We start from the raw sequence: 22,378 nt of genomic DNA on the forward strand, positions 1-22,378 counted from the left end.
TTCCTGACAATGGTATATTCAAGAAAGATAGCATCAAATTAAATAAAATAATTCAAATACCTGGAGTTATACATACTTCTAAGTATGACAGGCTACTAAATGACAAATATAACTAAATGCTGCCTGGATGAAGTGGCCCCAAGTTACTCATATTCTATGCAACAAGTACATTTCTCTATATTGTTCCTGAAATCCAAACTCTACTAAATGGTCATCAGACTGGTAGCAATGTATGGAGTAAAACGTTGGCCAGCATCAAACACACGTAAATAGGGTTTCCATATTGTACAGGTGAGAATGATAATTACTTCCACAGCAGAGATCAAATGATAAATGAAGATATATTTCTTGCTGAGAAAATGCAAAAATGACATCTGCAGTGGTGATGGCCAGGTAGTACGGTACATAGCAGTAACACCACCATTGCAAGAACAGCTCTAGAATTACATGCATAAAGTACCAGCTAAAGGAATGACTCAAAAAACTCTGCCTCAACCAACTAAAAGATTACATGTACCTTGTAAAATTCAACTGTAACAATGCTTATATAGGATGAAATGGCAAGCGCAGATGAAATCAAACAGACTCTTCAACCAAGAAGATAAATGTGAAGAGGAAGAAAGAAGTCAGATGCTATAGTATACCAGATTTGGATGATTCTAGATTAGGGAAGGAAGGCTTAAACTACATAAGGAATTTTATCATTTCAAATGTAGATAGGACCATATCAGAATGCCATGAAAATATAACATTTCTAACAAACAAGATGACACGTTTTTGGCTATATCCATTTTTAACATTGTCAATAATCTGCATAAAATTATTTGAAAGGAACATACCATCCAGCATCACGACATCCCTACTGAACTGCAATGGGCATCTGTCATCACTGTCTCTGTCCACATCTCCTCTTCTTTTATCTGCTTTCTTTACTATTTTAACTGCTGGGGAAGATTTAGTCTCCAGGAACTGATTCTGGAATCTCAGCAGATCTTCTTCTGACTCTCCAGGCTTAGGCCTTGACAACATCCTATTTCTATATTTCTGCTTCTGTTTAAAAAAGAATTTGTGGCATACCTAAGGAAAATAGTGAAAGAAAGAAAAATGTAAATTTTATTTAGGAAAACAGCTTATGAGTTATCTCAATTCTATATCACATTATTGCCACCCCCAGAATATCACTGCTAATACCCAATTTTAAGAGTGCTAAAAGACCATCATAGATGAGATAGATGTTTAGAATGAAAGCATGCAAAAATTATTGCACTAAATACTTTCTGTAAGTTACAGTAACATTCTCCACCAAGGGATGCGGGGAGGGAGTGGATTGAACAAGTTTATTTTTCAGCTGGGGTTGCTATTTCAGGATGGAGCCAGAATTTCAAGGTATATCCTTTTGATCTGACTATTCCAGACTGCTGTCACAGAATGGGTCACTTTTTCCTGTATAGCTTTCAAACTCAGCAGAAGGAGCACTAACCACATCTCAAGAGCTAGGGTACGTCAGGAAAAGTACAGCAGGGTATAAAAAGGCTTAAGCAATAAGCCTTCAATAAGTCACTACTGCGCAGATAGCCAGCCTTGTACAGAAGAAACATGTTTATATTTCAGTACCAAATTAATTGTGTGAGTAAAGTTAAGGGTGTCTAGGGGCTATTTCTGTACACCTGGCAGATGTGTTTTAGTGGCTTGGAGCACAACAGGAAAGAAATCTGTCCTGCACAATGCCTCTTACTGCAACCAATTCTGTTGTCAGAATGAAAAAGCAAAACTACCATCTTTTTTTTTCACTCTACAAAAAAAACGCCTGGATCCTTTTTTTCATGAGCCTCCTTCTAAAAGAAAGGATTGGGACTTTGCTTCGGTTTAAAAAAGAATTGATGGCATACCTAAGGCAAATAGTGAAAGAAAATGAAAAATGAAAATTCTCTATCAAGGGATGCGGGAGGGAGTGAATGGAGCAAGTTTATTGTCCAGCTGGGGTTGCTATTTCGAGATAGCAACAAAAGTACGAAAAATTGGTCCTTCTTTCTCGCGCCTCCTTCTAAAGAAAGGACCGGGATTCCTTGGAATCAAAGGAAACCTTCGTTCCATCCAGAATAACCACGCGAGCCAATTTTTAGAGGCTCAACCTACCTTCCTTCAACCTACAAAATTCTCTTAAGGTCACCCGCCCGGATTTTCCCGGGCTCGTCCGCCTTTCGCCGTTCTCACGCTCTGAGCCACTAGAAACCAAAATTAGACGCGCAGAAGAACGTCATCTTAAGGCGCGCGCAAGTCAGGGGAAAAGGGGGGCGGTGCTCTCCGGTGACGTCCCTTAGGATGATGCCACGCCTCTCGGCTCTCTCGTGATTGGTGAGCGAAGGAGAGGGGCGGGATACGAGAGTTGTTGCTCATCGAGGGGCGCACGTGGTGTTTTTGTGACTGCGATCATCGTCTGTTTAATGCTTTGGGGAGAATTTTGAGTGGGTGTGGGAATTATAGTGTCGGGCTCAAATGTATTAAAGAATGCTAATTTCTGACAACAGAGGCTTAAAAAGATTTAGCAAGGGCAAACATTTACCATCGGTTTCTAAGGGGCAGGACATCTTATATAAAATACCACTTATTGGGGTTGAAAACTTGTCTTCATAGCAAATCCTGATTGAATGGGATGCAGACATCGTCAAGTTTATCCAGGGTAGAGGCTTTGAATTTCAGTGCAGAGATCTGAAACAATATTTCAGGGTTACCTCTCCTTACTTTGATGGATGAAGATGAGCTTAGGAGGCAGAAATTAAAATGAAGTTTGACTCCAGTTGTCTCTCATTGGTATTGAATTTGTTATCTTATCAAATTGTGCCAAAAAGAAAGAGCAATCCACTGCAAAACTCGCAACTGATGTTTTTAAATCAATAAGGATGAGAAGCCAAGTGTCAAATTCAGGAAAAAATCACTGTTTGTAAACTCTGTTGGTATCTGTGTTGATATCTAGAAAATTATGCTGATTTATGGGTATTGCATTTTAGGAAGGACATTGGTAAATAAGCATGTCCAGAGGAGAGCAACTAAAGATAAGAGGCCTGGAAGGAAAAATTCTTAGGAGTGATTGGAACAACCAAGTATATATGTTTCGGAGAAGATAAGACTGTTGGAAGATATAATTCCCATTATTTTATGGAACTAAGTGCAAACAAAATATTGGCTGAGCTTGTCAAAAGGCTTTTCCAAAAGGCAACTGGGTTTTCTTGTGTTTTTCTTTAAAAATGTTTCACTTCTTCATCCAAGAAGCTTCTTCAGTGAGAACTGAAGAACCTTCTTGGATGAGAAACAAAATGTTTTCAAAGGAAAAAATCAGGGAAGTCCAGTTGCCTTTTGAAAAAGCCCCTTTGGGACAACTATGACCTGGATCATTGAGAATCTTCATAGACATCTGTTGAGCTTCAAATGCATAATATACTTCAAATACATAATATATAAATGCTCTTAGTTTTTCAGATATTTTGTAGTTTATCTTCCTATTAATAATTCAGCCCATAACACTGATGATTGGCTGCATTTTGTAAGCCTCCGTGTGAGTGAGTGTGTGTGTATAGCCAAGATAAAGCCAAAGAAATAAATCATTTCCCCCCAATTTGTGCTCTCCAATTCCCCAAATTCCCAGCTAGCACAGCCTCAATACTTCTACCAGGAATCAGGAAGGCAAAACTGGATTAAATATAATTTTCACCACTTGATTCATGCAAAAATAAAGTATATTTCATTGTGTATCTTAGGTATATATTAATTTGCCAGTGCAACACACATGCCTCCTAACTGATAGGATACAGTATAGGCAACAGTATGTTAATATGCAAGATAGTCTTTAGAGTAGAGACTTTAGCTTCCTTAGCTTTCTGTGTGCTTGGGATAAAACTGGACTTTGATTCCACTTGTGTCATAGTAGCCAAAACGTACCAAAACTGACTGGTGCTGAATTTACTATTAGCATGGAACATTGTATGTGGCATGAGTACAACTGAGATTGGTTGCGTAGTCTACATTTTTATCTATCTTACCAAAAAGAATTACAGACTTGGTTGACCAAATCCATGACTTGAAGCAGGTCAACATTTGGGTCCAACTGGAGATAGAAGGCATATGGAGGACTACAAATATGAGAAAATTGTAAAGAGCCTAAATTAACAAATGTGGTTAGAGAAAACAAAATAAGTATGTGATGTGCTAATGCAACTAAAATAAAGTGATCAGATATTGTGGAGTAGAGATGATGAGTATACACATGGATTGAACATGTTCAATTTAGTTATGAAATAAAGTGCTGAAATGCATTAAAAAATTTCAGTTACTATCACTTTTGTGAGTGAAGTTGAAAGTAGGATTTCATAGGTTGTGTTCATTGCATGACTGAGATACTTTGGGTGATAAGCATTGATTACAACATTATAGCTGGTATTATAAATTAAAATATTTCAGTTAAATGAGAATCATAAAATTTGAATCATCATTCAGCTAAATGCAGGGTCTAAATTAAAGCTTCCATGATAACCATAATTGTTTGAAATATCCAGTGAAGGAGAAGCTCAACCTTTCTCATTACTGAAGGTAAAGGTAAAGGTTCCCCTCGCACATATGTGCTAGTCGTTTCCAACTCTATGGGGTGGTGCTCATCTCCGTTTCAAAGCCAAAGAGCCAGCGCTGTCCGAAGAGGTCTCTGTGGTCGTGGCCCGCATGACTAAATGCTGAAGGCGCACAGAACGCTGTTACCTTCCCACCAATGGTGGTTCCTATTTTTCTACTTGCATTTTTACATGCTTTCAAATTGCTAAGTTGGCAGAAGCTGGGACAAGTAACGGGAGCTCACTCCCTTATGTGGCACTAGGGATTCAAACTGCCGAACTGCTGACCTTTCTGATCAACAAGCTCAGTGTTTTAGCCACTGAGCCCTTCTGTAGTTACTACATGCTACTATAAAACTGGACTATCAGGAATTTATTAATAACAATCCATTGTTATATACTGGCACTTCCTGTAATTTAAAGACCTTTATTCACATTCTGCCCTCTGAAATGACAAAGAGCTTAGTGTGACATTCTTTCATGTATTTATTGGTTTGATTTAATCCAGTTTTTCAGCACAGTATACTAAGCACAGCATGCTAAAAAGGCTGATATATTCCCCAATCACGCTCACTATCTTTCTTTGAACCTGTTCTAGTTCAGATCTTTGGGTTCCCAAAAACTGAATGTAATCTTTGAAGTACAAGCCAATCAATACAGGGGGGGAAAGGTAGACCTCTTACTTCTCATAGTTTGGAAACTATATTTTGCTGGTGCACCCTACATTTTCATAAACCATTTTGGTAGCCTCTTCCCTTTCTGATTAATTGGAAAGTAACTGCAATTCCAAAATAGTTTTCATAGGTACTACTGTTAAGCTAAATCTGTACATCTGATTCTCTTTCCTAAGTGCAGAACTTTACATTTATGCCTGTTCAACTTTCTTCTCTTATTTCCAGCTCATTTCTCTAATCTGTCAAGATTGTATTAAAATTTATTTCTGCCTTCTAATACATTTGCCTTTCAGCCAATTGCAGATGACTCAAAAAGGAGCAAACTGATGTCAACTGCAAATTTATGTTGGGAACTTAAGACTAATGGAAAGTTTTCTGCTATCTGTTGTCTGCGGATGGGGAAAAATGTATTTGAGATGAAGAACCACTGAGAATGTCTATGGAGATTCTCAGTCATCCGGACATCCAGGCTTGTCCCAAAGGTGCTTTTTCAAGAAGCAATTGGACCTCCTTGTTTTTCTTTGAAGACGTTTCGCTTTTCATATTCAAAGAAAAACAAGAAAGTCCAGTTGCTTCTTGAAAAATCACCTTTGGGACAATCACTGATCGTTGTTTTTTAATCTGTAAGCAGGTAAAACTGGCCAACGTGACATTAATGGCAAACTATGATGTATTCAAAATAGCTTTATGGGCTTTATATGAAGTCATATCTTCTAGTTTGCACCTGCATTTTTTTCAAAAAAAAACCTGAAAGCAATGTACAACAATGAGGAACACTTAATCAAAAATGCAACCTGAACATTTCTGAGTCTTGTGAAAAGATTGAAGCATGTTTATTTTGCATCCTTCTTTAATCCCACATCCAGTAAATGGCCTAGGGATAGGCATAAGAACAGCCCAGAACTTGGTTCAGCCCAATGAAGAAGCAAAAAGAGCTACATTTGCTAAAAACACAATAGCAGTACAACCGTATCTGTTACTCCAAACTTGCTCAAATCAGCTTAATATAATGCACACAACATTAGCAGCATCTGGAGGAACAAGAAAGAAAACAATAACAGCAGCTGTTGCCAAGATCAGGAAAGAAATAGGTAGACTCTTAATTGATGCAGCATCAAGATATCCTCTTTCCGAAGATGACATTGTGTGCATCTACAAAATATTGGACCTAAGTGCAAAGCTTAGATTTAAAAAAAAAAACATTTCCCCAATCAAACCAAAGTACTCTTTTTTTAAATTAAAAATTTTAAATAAATTTTACAATTATCACCCCCTTACCCTTCCCTCTTCCCACCCTCCCTCCCCCCGACCTCCCAGAGCAAAATACAGGGTATAAACATTTAACAACCATATGCTAACATAAGCTAACTAATTTTAACATGTTACTATTCTTATGCTTTAACTCCCCCTTTATTAAACTAACTTTGAATAAATTGTAATGTTCTTTATGCCTTCATTCATAAGCTAACTGAAATTTTTTAGTCCGGTATTTGTTTTGAATATAGTCCATCCATCTTGTCCAATCCAGCTTGTACTTCTCATCCAAATGATCCTTCAAATACGCTGAAATTTTGGCCATCTCTGCTAAGTTTACTACTTTTAACGTCCATTCTTGGATAGTAGGCAACTCTTCCTTCTTCCAGTATTGCGCCACCAACAATCTTGCTGCCGTCGTTAGGTTCAAGATCAGGTTAGTCTCTATGACAATCTGAAACTATGCCTAACAAAAACAACTGGGGTGTAAACTTTATCCTCTTTTTCAAAATATTTTGAATAACCCACCATATTTTTATCCAAAATGCTTTAACTTTTTTACAAGTCCACCAAATATGGTAGTACATGGCATTAACACAATCACATCTCCAACATTTAGATTGTAGATTCGGGTACATGCAGGCTAGCCTTTTTGGATCTAAATGCCATCTGTACAACATCTTGTAGAAATTCTCTCTCAAGTTCTGAGCTTGTGTAAATTTTACATTTCTTACCCAAATCTCTTCCCATGTTTCCATCATTATTGGTTCTTCAAAATTTTGTGCCCATTTTATCATACAATCTTTAACTAATTTTGTTTCTGAGTCTATTTCTATCAATACATTATACAACCTTTTTATGTGCATTTGACCCTGATCCCTGATTTGTTTTATCAAGTTATCCTCATTTTGGATAATACCGGATTTCTGGTCTTTTTTCCATCTAGCCTGTAACTGACCATACTGGAACCAGGTTTGAATTACCCTTTCATCTCTTAATACCTTCAAAGATTTCAACTGCAGCGCACCTCTATCCATACTAAGGAGTTCTGCATATGTAATTAGATCTTGTTTTTGTTCTATACTTATATTCTCTATAGCATGTCTAGACACCCCCCCCCCACATAGGTATTTTGTCGTTTAACCTATATTGATATTTTTCCCAAACACACAGTAAGGCATTCCTTAAAATATGACTTTTAAAGATCTTGTCAACCTTCTTGTCATATATTAAATAAGCATGCCAGCCATATACCAAATCATAACCCTCAATATTCTATCCTCTGTTTGGTTGATCCAATCGCTAATTGTTGCTAAAACTGCTGCTTCATAGTATAATTTTAAGTTAGGCATTTTTAAGCCTCTTCTTTCACGTATATCTTGCATTATTTTAAGTTTTATTCTGAAGTACTCTTGAATCATCTTTGTTCAGTTTCATATTTCCAGATATTCAGATACATGGTGATCAGTACTGCTTGCTATGATACAGAAAAGATGTTGAGACCCTGGAAAGTGTACAGAGCAGAGCAACAAAGATGATAAAGCGTCTGGAGGCTAAATCATATGACAAACAGGAGAGGTGCTAGGTATGTCTCGCCTATTGAAGAGAAGGATTGGGTGGGACATGGTCACTGACTTCCAGTACTTGAGGAGCTGTCACAAAAAATTGATTTGTTTTCTAAAGCAGGGGTCGTCAACCTTTCAAATCTCAGGGACCACTAAATTCCTAGTTTTAAATCTCGCGGACCACTAATATGATTTTTTAAAGATAAATAGAATTTAGTGCAATATAAAAAATGCAAAAAAAAATTCTGCGAACCACCAAACATTTTCATGCAGACCACTGTTTGGTGACCGCTGTTCTAAAGCACCAAAGGACAGGACAAGAAATAATGGGTGGAAGCTTGTTAAGAGATCCAACACAGAAGTAAGGAGATATTTTCTGACAGTGAGAACAACTAATCAACGGAATAGTTTGCCTCCTGGGATTGTGTGTGGTTTTTGAAAACAGGAGGTTTTCAAAAATACACTGGAGAGCCATTTGACTAAGATAGCATAAGGCTCCTGCCTTGAGTCGGAGGTTGGACTAGAAGGCCTCCAAGGTCCCTTACAACTTTATGAATCTATGATTCTATGAACTGGTGGGCTAAGGTTAAGCAAGCTGTGCTCCAACCTTTGTTTCCTTTGTTGATAGTTTTATCACTGCACATTCTTCAGACCAGCAGTTTGATTTTTTAAATCATTTAGGACCTCTCAGCCCAGCAGTAGTTCTGTTCTCCAGTGCTGAAGCAGGCAGAAAATACATTGGCAGAAAAAGTGTATCGACTGCACTTCCAACTCCTATTCTGCCTCAGCAATGAAAGAGAATCTCTACAAAAAGAGGGCAGGAGAAATGCCTCCATGAGTCCTAGTTGCTGGCAGTAGATCTGTGGGTCTTTGGATGTCAATTCAATCCCACTGAATGGTCACTCCACAGGATTAGAGAACTTTACACCAATGGCGGCCTTCTACTCCGCTTCTTTCCTCCAGCTTCTCCCGCCACCCATGGCAAAAAAAAAGGGGGGGGAGAGAGAAAAAGAATGATGTCAGTTCTCTGATGTTGTTTCCTTGCAAGAGGATAATGTGCTGGTTTCATAAATAACTGGACAGACAAAGCATGTAGGTGGCTCCCCAGATGGCAAGGTGGGAGGAAGCAGTTCTGACTCAGACATTTGCCAAACATGTTTCACTGTAGCTCACCTAAGAGTCTTATCATAATATTAACAAAGTGTTTTGCTTCTTTTCACCCAGCATAATGAAAGTGCTCTTGGTAGGGAGACCCAATCCTAGAAGGAGCTCATTAGTTGCTGATACAAAATTCTCTTTTTTCCCCCTTCAAGTATTATGTTGCACATTGTTGTAGAGGTAGATAAATATTGTAAAATATGCAGGAATTTTAATACACAGCATTATGTGAGCAAGGTATTTAGCCATTGGTCATTCAGAATTTCTGGGTACAGTGGAAGCGCAGAAAGATAGAAGAACTAATGCTGAAAATTTCTTTTAAAAAGAGAGGTAAATGGACTGAAGAAACCATAGATGATTCAGCTTACAGTTAATATCTTGGAAAATCCTAAAAAAGATTATCAAGCAGTGGTTTGCAAGTCATGAGAAAGGAACAAGATGATTACTAGCAATAGCAATAGCACTTAGACTTATATACTGCTTCATAGTGCTTTACAGCTCTCTCTAAGCTGTTTACAGAGTCAGCATATTGCCCCCAACAATCTGAGTCCTCATTTTACCCACCTCGGAAGGATGGAAGACTGAGTCAACCTTGAGCCTGGTGAGATTCGATCTGCCGAACTGCAGGTAGCTGGTGATCAGCAGAAATAGCCTGCAGTACTGCACTCTAATCACTGCAGCTCTTAAACCGAACCATGTTGGAAGGATGGAAGGTTGAGTCAACCTTGCGCCAGTTAGATTTGAACTGCCGAATGCAGCTAGCAGTCAGCTGAAGTAGCCTGCAGTACTGCACCATCTAGGTTCCAGAAGCCAATGTGGATTTGTAAAATATTACAAATTTCTCATGCCAGAGAAATCTTACTGCTTTTATTAACAGCATGACTGGATTAGACTAAGAAAATGTTATAGTTTGGTGTATCTAGAGACTTCAATAAGGAATTTTATAAAGTGGACCATATTCTCCTTGATAAAATGGAACACTGTGGAATGGATAGTCCCAGTACCATATGGACTCATAGTTAGCTGAAGAACTGTACTCAATGCATGATCCTCAATGGACCTATGACTGCATGTTAGGAGGGATGTTGCAGGGTACTTCTACATGTTGTCTTGGGCCTGGTGCGCTCCAACAGTTTTTATAAATGACTTAGGCAGGGTATAAAAGGGATGCTAAGAGCTGTAGTGGCATAGTGGTTAGAATGCAGTATTGCAGGCTAATTCTGTTGACTGCCAGAAGTTTGCTTCTCACCAACTTAAGGTTGATTCAACCTTCCATCCTTCCGAGATCGGTAAAATGAGGACCCAGATTGTTGGGGTCAATAAACTGACTCTGTAAACCGCTTAGAGAGGGCTGTAAAAGCACCGTGAAGTGGTATATAAGTCTAAGTGCTGTTGCTATTGTTAGTTACCTAATCTGTAGATGGCACAAGGGGATTGCTAGCAAACTCAGAAGATAAGCTCAAGGTTTGAAAAAAACCTTGATAGGATTGAACATAGGGTTGTATCCAACAAAATGCTGTTCAGTGGCAAGAAATATAAGATTCTGCATTTGTATATGAAAGAAAAATCAGATGCACCAATACAAAATAGGCATGACCTGGCTTAACAGTAGTACTTGTGAGAGGGAACAGGTGTCCTGGTAGATCACAGATTAAGCATGAGCTAGCAGTGTCCTGCACCTGCCAAAAGAGCCTCATTTTTTGGGCTGTATTAATAGAGGCAAGGTACCCAGATCAAAGAAGAGATAGTTCCATTTTCTGCTGCACTAATTAAACTGCACTGGGTATACTGGGTCTAGTTTTAATTGCCTCAATACAAGAAGAAGACTGATAAACTGGACTGAGTACAGAGAGAATTAACAAAAATGACAAGGAGCTTGAAGGTTAAATCCTGTAAACATGATTAAAGGAACTGACTTTGTTAGTCTGAAGAAGAGAAGGCTAAGTGCTCCATCACTGGAAGTTTTTTTTCTAACAAAGGTTGAATAGCTATTTGTCTGGGATGTTTTGAGGATTCCTGCCCTGAGCAAGGGGTCAGAACAAAAGACCACCAAGGTCCCTTCCAATTTTATAACTCTTGTTTGTTTGTTGCCTTTTTTGATGCTTTAAAATATGGAAGGACAGTGACCCAAGCATCTTGTTTGTAAATGGGGTTGTACTCCATGGTATTTGTTTGGAAGTATAAAATTTCTCTCAGCCTCCAGTATTAAGTTCTAATGTGTGCTATGGAGTATGCCTCAAGGTCTTTCTTCTATCTGAGCTCTAGATACTCTAAAAATGTTAGTAATGCAATGCCTCCTTCCTTCTGAGCGTAGATATTTACGGTTGTATGGAAGCTGCACAACTCCATTTGCCATGGTTTCCATTATTGTACATTCTCATTAGCCTTAATATTCTCATCCAAATCGTTCCTTTCTCTTGTCACATGAATCAAGATCTTAGGCTTCTGTTATATTAATCCCCCCCTTACAACCTGGCATTACATCATTACTAAGAATATCAAGTGATTATGCAACAGGGGCAGAAACTGGGGGGGGGGATGAAAAAGATATGGTGTGCCTGAAAGCTGGAATTTCTCAGGGAAATGATGTTGATAATACCTACAACCAGAGTTGCCCAACTTCAGAATTGAAAAATACAAGGCTAAATCTATTTACAACAGGGCAGGAAAAGAAGTATCGAAAGTAGGGATTACAATTTAATGTTGACCAGAGCAATCAGCTGCTGTAGTAGATTCATCTTAGTATACAATATAGAGTTTGATCTAGCTGTGCCATATTATGTTCTGTGTTTGGAGTGATCAGCTGAATTGGAGCCTGCAAGGTTAATCAAAATGTACCAAGTTGAGCGTTTGGAAATTCTACTAAACTTCTACCACCGAGTCTGTCACTTTGGTTCCTTCCTTCACAGAGTGTCTTTCTCATCCTTGGCACTCCAGCTATAATTTGATATCTTAGTAAAAGTGATTATTCAAAACAGGGCATTTCAGCAAGTAAGCTGTCATGGCCCCATCGGAGCCTGAGTCTGAGGAGGAGGATGAGCCGGAGCTGGGGCTGATGGAGGTTGAGGGGGCAGCCTCGTTGGTTCTGGAGGAACATGGGGAGGAACAGGATGAGGCAGCCCTGGGTACCTCGGGTCTGGAATGGCTTTCCAGCAGGGAAGAATGGGGGCAGGACGACCAAGAGAGGGAGGGAGAGAGGGAAGACAGTGGAGATGAGGAGTGACTGAGCTCAGGCGACAAGCAAGGACCACCTCCTCCTGATCCCTGAGCACGGAGAGTGGAGAGGAGGCGGGAGCAGCACAGGCCGACCTGATGACTCAGGAGGAGAGCACCCAGACCGTCTTCACAAGGCACACCTGGGGACTGAGACTTAAGGAAACACTGTAGGCAGGGGCGCTTGTCAGGAACAAGTGCTGAATTCATGGAGTTTTGTGTGCCATTGCCGACATCTGGAGTTTACAGGACTTCTTGTCTTATTGCTGCTTTATTCCTTTGCCTTGCTAGACTTCTTGCCTTGAAGCCATCATGCTAACAGCATTTTGCTGGACTACTCGCAGCCAGAGGCTGCTGGAGTGTGTGTGTGTGAGAACGCTTTGCTCCGGGACATGCCACAAACATGGGAGGATTTGGGGGAAAGTTGGAGCAATAAAGGGGAGTTCAAACTATCAGCTGTCTGTGTTGCCTCCATGCCTTAACTTGGGCCATCACAGAAGCTTCACATAAACTCACAATTAAAAATCTAGCAGTAGTTCCCTTTTCATGCAAATTGTTATGGTTTTCTCCTATAGAGGTAGTCCTCAATTTACAGCAGTTCATTTAGTGACCGTTCAAAGTTACAACGACATTGAAAAAAGTGACTTAAGACTGTTTTCATACTTACAACCATTGCAGCATCCCCATGGTCATGTGACCAAAATTTGGACACTTTGCAATGGGCTCCTATTTATAACAGTTGCAGTGTCCTGAGGTCCTGTGATCTCCTTTTGCGGCCTTCTGACAAGCAAAGTCAATGGGGAAGCAATTCACTTAACAACTGTGGCAAGAAAGGTTGTAAGATGGGGGGGGGGGAAATGTTGGGCTCTATTGTGGTACTGTAAGTCAAGAACTACCTGTATTGTGCTTCAGATGGGAGACGTCCTCTCAGGATTGCTTAGAGACTTCCATTCTCTGCCTGATAAAGTGGCAGCCCTTAGTTCTGGGCTAAAGGAAGAAGCACAAAGATTTTGCTGCATTAGTTTTATTGCACTGCATTAAAAGAGTCTGGAAGCCACTGCATACTAGTGTGATGAAAATGATTTATTGTTATTCAATAAATGTTAATGTTGACAGATGGATAGCCGAGAGGCACATAGGTGTGTCTATCCAACATCCATAGTCAAAAGAAAGATGGGCATATCCAACATAGATGGGCTAAATTTGTCCTAATATCACAGGTTTAGGAGGGTTGGATTACCAACTTCCAGATGCTCAGAACAATCTATTTGAGGATGAAGACCATTTTCGCCCAATGCTGCCAGGATAAAGCACCTTTCTGCACCTGTGAGTTTTTATTTATTTATTTATTAGTTTGTACAAGATAGTAGATATAAGTATAAACATGGACATGAACAAAGGAAATGAATACAAATAAATGGGGACAGTAGGACAGGGAAGGTAGGCACGCTGGTGCATGCCCCCTTTACGGACCTCTTAGGAATGGGGTAAAGTCCACGGTAGACAGTTTAAGGTTGAAGCTGTGAGGGTTTGAGGCAGTGGTGGGTTCTGGATCCTGTTCCAACTGGTATGGTTGGAACGGGTCCGGCGGTGTCATGGACGCGCGCAGTGTGCGCATTCATCTTAGCATCTCCGTGAGCCTCCGCGATGCTCCAGCTGCTCAGTGGAGCGTTGCACAGGTGCTGTACGCGGCGTGCCCGTGCACAGAAGCGCAGAAGCCTTAAAAGACCAGTAAGGAGCTCGGGCGGGTGGGTGGATCCTCCGGAGCACCAGACTGGAACGGTATCCAGTGCTCCGGGCAGGCTCCAGTACGCCCGTACTGGGGCATACCGCCTGCAACCCACCACTGGTTTGAAGATGTATGGAGTCCAATGGAGTTGGGTAGAGCATTCCAGGTGTTGACCACTCTATTGCTGAAGTTGTATTTTCTGCAATTGAGTTTGGAGCAGTTTACTTTTAGTTTATATTGATTGTTTGCCCGTGTATTATTGTGGTTGAAGCTGAAGTAGTTTTTGACAGGTAGGACATTGTAGCAATTTTGTGTAGTTTTGTGCAGTTAGGTTGAACCGCGGTCCGGTTTTGATGGTTTGTAACTGGGACAATGTGCTGAGAAGTTGCATAGAATTTAGAATGGAAAAGACCACTGTTTGTATTATAGGTTGGAATGTATTTCTGGTAACTGAACTGCTTCTTAACGCAGTCTGTCATTGTGGTCATGAAAAGATAGGCGTAATTCAGGACTGAAAGAGATTTTTCAACTACATTGAATTCAATTGCTCAGAGAAGCTGTGCATTTGAACTAGGTCCTGGCAGCATCATATCACAAGTAAGTGTTTGGAAGACTGCAGTCACTTTGATTCATTGGCCTCAAAGGTACTCTTCAGAACTAACTTGGCAGGCTTCTTTTTATTGTTCAATATGGTGACTGTTCCCTCAAGGATCATTATACTCTCACTGTGATTTTTTTTTAAAAAACTTGTGAACTATTTTAGGAACAATGGAATAACCCAGCGGCATTACACATATATGCAGAAGCACTACTCAGAAAATGTGAAAGAGCAACATGTCTTTGCAATGTATATTGGTATTTATACCTCCTGTTTTTTCTTCACAGATGATGTATGGTTTTGACATTGTTTTGACATTTTGACAGTGTGACTTCACACTGTGTCATTGCTATGGATGGCTGTCATTCCATCTTTTTCCCCCCCTTCCTAGCAATTGTCAAATAGGTGCTGGGTCTGCTTTATCAAATCAACTTAATGTTGATCTGTTGATTGCAACAGAAATGATCTGCTGGCCTGATGTTGTGGGATGAGAGAAAGCAACTGGGCCAAAAATATCCAGGCAGCTTTCATGCCTAAAGTGGGACTAAAATTCAAAGTTTTCTGGTTTCTAACCTAAACACTTAACCATTACACCAACGGCTCTCTTTCCACTATGCTGTTTTTTGGGCAGTTTATAGACATTGAAGTTAGGAATAGTAGCCTTTAGCATCATGCCTTTCTCTTTAGAAATTCCTCCCTGTGAAGCAATAGATTCCCCCCCTCAATAACATATCATTTCCCATCCCCAAAACTCAGTGTTAACACAAATGTGTTAAGTCATTTGTGGTCAGTTGAGTTGCTAGGAACTAGTTCATAATCATGTCTTTAAGAAAGTTCAGGAATGCTGAAGAGCATTTGGGAATCTCTGCTGTCCATTAGCACCCCAAATCTGAAATACAGGTAGTTCTTGACTTACAAGAATATATTTAGTGACTATTCCATGTTACAACAGTACTGAAAAAAGTAACTTGTGACCATTTTCCACATTTACAACCATTGTTGTATCCCGATAGTCATGTGATCAATATTCAGATGCTTAACAACTGGTTCATGTTTATGATACTTGCAATGTCCCAGGGTTATATGATCCCCTTTTACAACCTTCTGGCAAGCAAAGACAATGGGGAAGCCAGATTTACTTAATAACCATGTTACTAATTCAAAAACTGCAGGGATTCACTTAACAACTGTGGCAAGAAAGATAAAAAATGGGCCAAAATGCACTTAGCAACACTCTCACTTAGCAACAGAAATGATGGATTCAGTTGTGGTTGTAAATCAAGGACTACCTGTATTCCTGAACATATCAGTAGTTGCTCAAACTTGCAATCTGTCAGTCTTCACAACTTCACTTGGCTGTAAATCATAGCTCTCCATATACTTAAACGTGATGGAAGAATTCCAGGTACCTCTCAGCTAGATTAGAAGAATGAAGTCTTAAACACAACAGCTGACTGCACAGGTCAGACATGTATTGTATATCTGTGCTTCAGGGTTTTAACCTAGGGTTCTTTATCCCACCCTTCCATGTTAATGTATATTTGACAAGACTTAGTGTTCTTGGGCAATGGAGATGGGTTTATGATCCTTTCTAGTCTTCTCTAGCCCTCTCTAGCTTGGGAACTACTCATTTACACTTTGCCAACAGGCTTCAATCAATAAGCAAAATATGGATGTGGCTAGGTCACCGAGGAAAGGGAGGCACCACAAATATATTTTTCCCCTAGCTCTCATGCCTTTATCTTTCACTGCCACACTCTTTAGCTTTCAGCAAACATTGAATTTTAATGTCTTGTCAGTTAATCAATAGAAGAGCTGACGGCACCATTGTTGAGCTGGGCTTTGGACATTGGTTGGTATATTTCTTCTTAGAAACTCAGCCGTAACATATCATTCCCCATTCCGCAAACACTCCATGACAACACAAACCTATTACAATGGAGACTGTTTTCCAGAAGTTTTATTTTCTCAGTGTTTTTGTGAACGGAAAATCTAACTTGAGAGTAGCGTTTCTGACCTAGCTCACTCATCATAACACCAACAGCAACATATTCTTGTCTCCTGAGAACACTTCATGCATTTCTTCGAGAGAGGCTTCTTCTATCTTAACATTCAGTTCCTTATTTTTCAAAATAATTGAGTCAGATTTTAACTCTTGCTAGACTGTGTATCTCCCGAAGGGAAAAGATGGGCTGAAACTTCTAGCCCCATTCCTGTAAGTTACTGAAGCCAGAAGGTTGTTTTATACACAAATGATTTTTTTAGTATCTGTAAATTAACAATAGTCTGGGTCTCTTTCACACACATACAGTACCTGGGGGGTGGGAGGAGGATTGTGAAGTAAGGTAGCTCTGCGAAGACAGGTGGTGTCAACAGAAACCATCAAATTGCTACCCCAAGGCAGGGAAGTGAGGCTGATTCTGTGCAGATCCAGAAGACTTGTGGGAGAGGAAATTTGTGGATTTTAGTCATTCATTCTATGGAGTCTGCCCTATGGGGTCAGAAGTGAGACAAACTAAACACTAAAGGACACCAAAAGAGGGAAAATTCACTCTTTCACATTTATGAAAGAAAACTCCTATTATTGCCTATAATTCCTCTTTTCTCAATACTTTGTACAAACCAGTGGCTTGCACAAACAAACATTATTGTTTAGTTTTTGGATTTGATGGAATTGTTAGGTTATTGTTAGGGGGTGGAGTTATCTTTTATGTTCTTGAGATTTGGGAAGACATCTTTGGCTGTCCAACTAGCAAAAGATATCTTGATGGATAACATATTACTGTCATAAACTGTCACAATAGAGACCAGGCACCCCATCCACCCCCTTGAATGAAGGCATTAGAAATCCAACATCAGTTAAAAAGAATAGAGCTAGGGTTTGAGCAGAAAGGTGGGGAAAAGAACTGGAGAAAAAGAAACCATTTTTAAATATTTTAATTTAATTTAATTAGCACTTCTAGACCGCCCCCACTCCCAAAAGGGACTCGGGGCGGTGTACAGTCTATATCAAAAACATCATACATAATAACAATTAGAATTATTAGATGGATAAATACATAAATAAATAAGAGGAGGATAAAATAGACAGAACTGTAATTGCTAAATAAATAATTTAAAATATACAAAATTTAAAACCCGTATCCTATAAAATTAAATCCCCTAAAAAACCAGTAGGAAATATATATGCCAGGAGATAAACGTTAAGAATTATGCCAGGCCAGCCAGTCGGAACAGGTGAACAATATGAAATTGGGGAAAGAAAAAAACCTTTAAAAGGATTAAATTAGAGCTGGGGAAAGAAGGAGCATGACTATCAGGTGGAAAAGGAGATATTGAAAATGGAATGTCTCAGGGGTGGGTTCCTGCCAGTTCTAACCTCTTCTATAGAAGAGGTTCCACAAATCTGCAGTGCCGTTTAGAACCAGTTCCAGCTCCCTCCCCCCGCCCGTCCGCACATCATCAAGATGAAGAGCGAGAGGAGGAATTCTGGGAGTTGAAGTCCACAAGTCTTAAAGCTGTCAAGTTTGAACACCCCTGGGGTTTTTTTCTATAGGGTTAGGGGGTGCAAGGGCCTTGTAACTTGACAGCTTTAAGACTTGCACACTTCAATGCCAGAGTTCCTGAGCCAACGTGACTGGAGGAGGAATTCTGGGAGTTGAAGTCCACAAGTCTTAAAGCTGTCAAGTTTGAACACCCCTGGGGGGGTTTTTTCTAAAGGGTTAGGGGTGCAAGGGTCTTGTAACTTGACAGCTTTAAGACTTGCATGCTTCAAATGCCAGTTTCTGAGCCAACATTTTGATTGCTAAGCAAGAGCATTGTTAAGTGAGTTTCACCACATTTTACAAGTTGACCACGCCCACCCAGTCACATGGCCAGCAAGCCACTCCCACAAAGCAGGCCACACCTACAGAAGAGGTTCTAAAAAATTTTGAAACCCACCACTGGAATGTCTTCTATTGCATCCAGTCCAACCATCCCAACAATTTCTATAGAAAAGTGCACTTTTCCAGAATACAATGACAGTCTTGACTACTTTGTGCAACATGGTTGTATTCTGTAGATGAATGGAAATGATTGATGGTAGTAACCAGAAGCTCCACTACCCATACCCCAGAACAAGGTAAAGCATGACCCCACCTCTTTATCCCACCGAAAGTTGCATTGCAGTTCTTGTACAACTACAGAGGATATCTCCTCTGCATGTCACTTCACACATTGTTTAGCGAGAAGACTGCTTGGCAGATGGTTAGTTTCAGTTCTCCAAATGCAGAAGACCCAATAGCTGAACTGACATCACTAGAACGCTGTGTGCTCCTGACTATATTGACCCAAAGAGAACTAGCTTCCTACTGCATAATTGATGTATATTGGTGAAACACAGAGTCAAAGTGTTTGTTTGCTTTAATCACAAGTTACTCTGAACTTGTGAGATGCCCAAATGAGGTGCTGGAAGAAGAGAAGAAAAAGCAACCAGCAGGAATCCCTGAATTGTTCAATTTGCCAGATCAAGCCTATTCATGTAATTTTCTCCACTGGGCATGTGTATATGTGAGTGTGACTTGCTGAAGAGGAACAGCAGCAAAGCCAAGAAAAAATCACTTATCTTGCCTACGGTGATTGATTTGCTCACAAATCACAAACAATTCAACAGTGACTTAAAAGAGATGCAATAACTAATCATGGGGAATAACAAATGGGGATTATAAATGTTATACAAACATTGTTCTGTACAGGTTTAATGATGATCAGATAGCCCTTCAAAAGTTGAGGAAAGACCCAAAGTTCTATCTTCCAAGATGACTATGGAGCTTATTACAGTTCTTCCCACTTTAAATTATTCTGCAATTTTCTGTTGATGCTTTTTCACCAAAGAATTAAATTTGTATCTATAACCCAAGGGACAGATAGAAAATTCCAACACAATTCCATATTTAACTGCAGGGAAGCAAATACCAAATCCAGTACTGTCAATAACAACTATGCTGTGCCATTTTTCTCCCATCTGCAAAAAAAAAAAAAATTGAACTGAGGACAAATTAATATATCATAATGCTTTCATTAAACTGTTTATTCAATTAGCTATTCTACTCTTTAATTTAGTAAAAACTCCTTACTGAGAAGCTCTTACTAGTTCGACAATACTGAAGCATATTTTTTTACAATCTAAATGTTACCGCATGCAAAATTAATAGGTTCAGAGGTGAAAGCAAAGGAAATAAATTATTAAAGTATCCTAGTGCTGTTTCCACAACTCTTGGCACACTTTGTATGATTAGTGATGACTCCTATCATCTATTTAAAAACCTACTGTACGTGCCAATCAAGCTTCAAAAACTGACAACAATGCTTAAGAATGTTGAAGTAGTTCAAATAAATATTTCAAACTGGAAACAACAATGCATTTCATGCTTAAATCTCTGAGATCCAGCCTAATTTCGACTTGTTTCAAACTACTAACCCAATTTAATATGTCTATAAAATTCACTTCTATAAAACAGTAATAGAAGCAAATGATTGAGATTCTAAAAGTGGAAATAATTGGATTCCATAGCAGCTAATATCTTTTCCCCTCTTTTCAAAAAACTCTCCCACACAAATAAAGTGGAACTATTGTCAGGCCTCTAGGCAGGGGTGAAATTTAGCAGGTTGTGACAGGTTCTGGAGAACGGATAGTGGAAATTTTGAGTAGTTTGGAGAACCGGCAAATACCACCTCTGGCTGGTCCCAGAGTGAGGTGGGAATGGAGATTTTGCAACATCCTTTCCCCCAGCAATGGGGAGGGAATGGGAATTTTGCAGTATCCTTCCCCTGCCATGCCCACCAAGCCACACCCACAGAACCAGTAGTAAAAAAAATGAATTTCACCACTGCCTCTAGGTCTTAGTGACTATGGGTTAGAATATTCATTATCTTTGACATATACATTTGGGACTATCAAGTATGAATTCTATGTAGTGGAAGTCAGTACTTCAGACTGAATGAAACTATCAACTTGCCCTGGTATTCACCTATTATAGAAATACAGATGGTCCTTGACTTACAACAGTTTTATTTAGTGACCGAAGTTACAACATGACATATGACCATTTTTCACACTTATGATCATTACAGCATCCCCAGCATGATCAAAATTTAGACATTTGGCAACTGGCTCATATTTATGACAGTTGCAGTGTCCCGGGGTCATATGACCACTTTTTGGGACCTTCGGACAAGCAAAGCCAATGGGGAAGCCAGATTCACTTAACAGCCAAGTTAGTAATTTAACTGCAGTCACTTAACAACTGTGGCAAGAAAGGACGTAATATGGGGCAATATTCGTTTAACAATTGTCTCACTTAAAAACAATAGAATACAATAGCAGAGTTGGAAGGGACCTTGGATGTCTTCTAGTCCAACCCTCTGCCTAGGCAGGAAACCCTATACCGTTTCAGACAAATGGCTATCCAACATCTTCTTAAAGACTTCCAGTGTTGGGGCATTCACAACTTCTGGAGGCAAGCTGTTCCACTGATTAATTGTTCTCACTGTCAGGAAATTTCTCCTCAGTTCTAAGTTGCTTCTCTCCTTGATTAGTTTCCACCCATTGCTTCTCATTCTACCCTCAGGTGCCTTGGAGAATAGTTTGACTCCCTCTTCTTTGTGGCAACCCCTGAGATATTGGAACACTGCTACTATTGGATATTGGAACAGAAATGTTGGGCTCAATTGCGGTTTTAGGTTGAAGATAATAAATAATGTAATAAAAGTATGTTACAATAACCCCACCAATGCTCTCATTTCCCTAATTTATGATTAATCTATATTCATATACTTGTATAAAAATGAGAATTATGTGTTTTAGTTCCAACGCCATTTTTCTTGTGGTTTTTCATAAACTCTGAATATTTGAATCAGATATGTGCAGAATTTTTGTCAGTTCAGCTTTTTCACTAGGGAGACAAATCAATCTATTATTTCATCTCTGCAAGATTTTTTTTAAATATACGAATATATAATATATTAAATATATAACTATATGGAGTCATTTTAATTGATCTGAAAGTACTACTGTGTCAAATAATAGGCATAGGAAGTAGTGGCTAAAAATAATATTTTATTTGTAAATTGGCATTCTTTAGTAAATTTGCAACTCTCTCAACTTCTCTAATTGTCATTTTTGTGGTTGCCATGGTTTCCAGCTTATAGGCAGGTTGTATCATGGGAGCTGTTGATGCCTAGCATCATGGCCTTGGTTACCTTGGTGATGTTTTTCTCTATTGTGGCTATGGCTAGTTGCCCAGCTTGCAGTTTCCCAGCCAGTAATTTGCTTAATTACATTTAGAGAAGTTACGTGTTCATCTCTGGATACAACTTGGAAAGCATCATCTCCCGAAAATATATATTTGCTTGTAAATGTTCATCTTCAGGAATTGATTCTTTCTATTGTTCCTCCCTCTTTTTTGAACATATGTTGATTCAAATGATCCAAAACTTTTTCACTCAAAACTTCACCCATTTCGTTCCCAAAGTATAGTTGTTTTCATAAGCTAGCCACATTTCTGCTGCCTGGAAAAAATGGTACGCAAAGCCATTCTCTACTGGGC

The 22,378-nt window shown here is 39.4% G+C and overlaps 1 protein-coding gene across 1 annotated transcript in view; it reads right to left on the bottom strand.

Annotated features, from left to right (window-relative positions):
• The window catches only part of RPAP1 (RNA polymerase II associated protein 1), a 72,866-nt gene extending 70,589 nt beyond the window's left edge, over window positions 1-2,277 (bottom strand). Inside the window, exons 1-2 of the mRNA XM_081936279.1 lie at window positions 2,137-2,277; window positions 840-1,077 (exon numbers count right to left, since the gene is read on the bottom strand). Of these exons, the coding sequence (XP_081792405.1) occupies window positions 840-1,029 (190 nt within the window). The 5' untranslated portion in view covers window positions 1,030-1,077; window positions 2,137-2,277. The remainder of the gene's footprint in view (window positions 1-839; window positions 1,078-2,136) is intronic.
• Window positions 2,278-22,378: the final 20,101 nt, after the last annotated feature.

Source organism: Natrix helvetica, assembly GCF_964273705.1.
Source record: "Natrix helvetica genome assembly, chromosome: 1".
NCBI classification, from domain to species: domain Eukaryota; kingdom Metazoa; phylum Chordata; class Lepidosauria; order Squamata; family Natricidae; genus Natrix; species Natrix helvetica.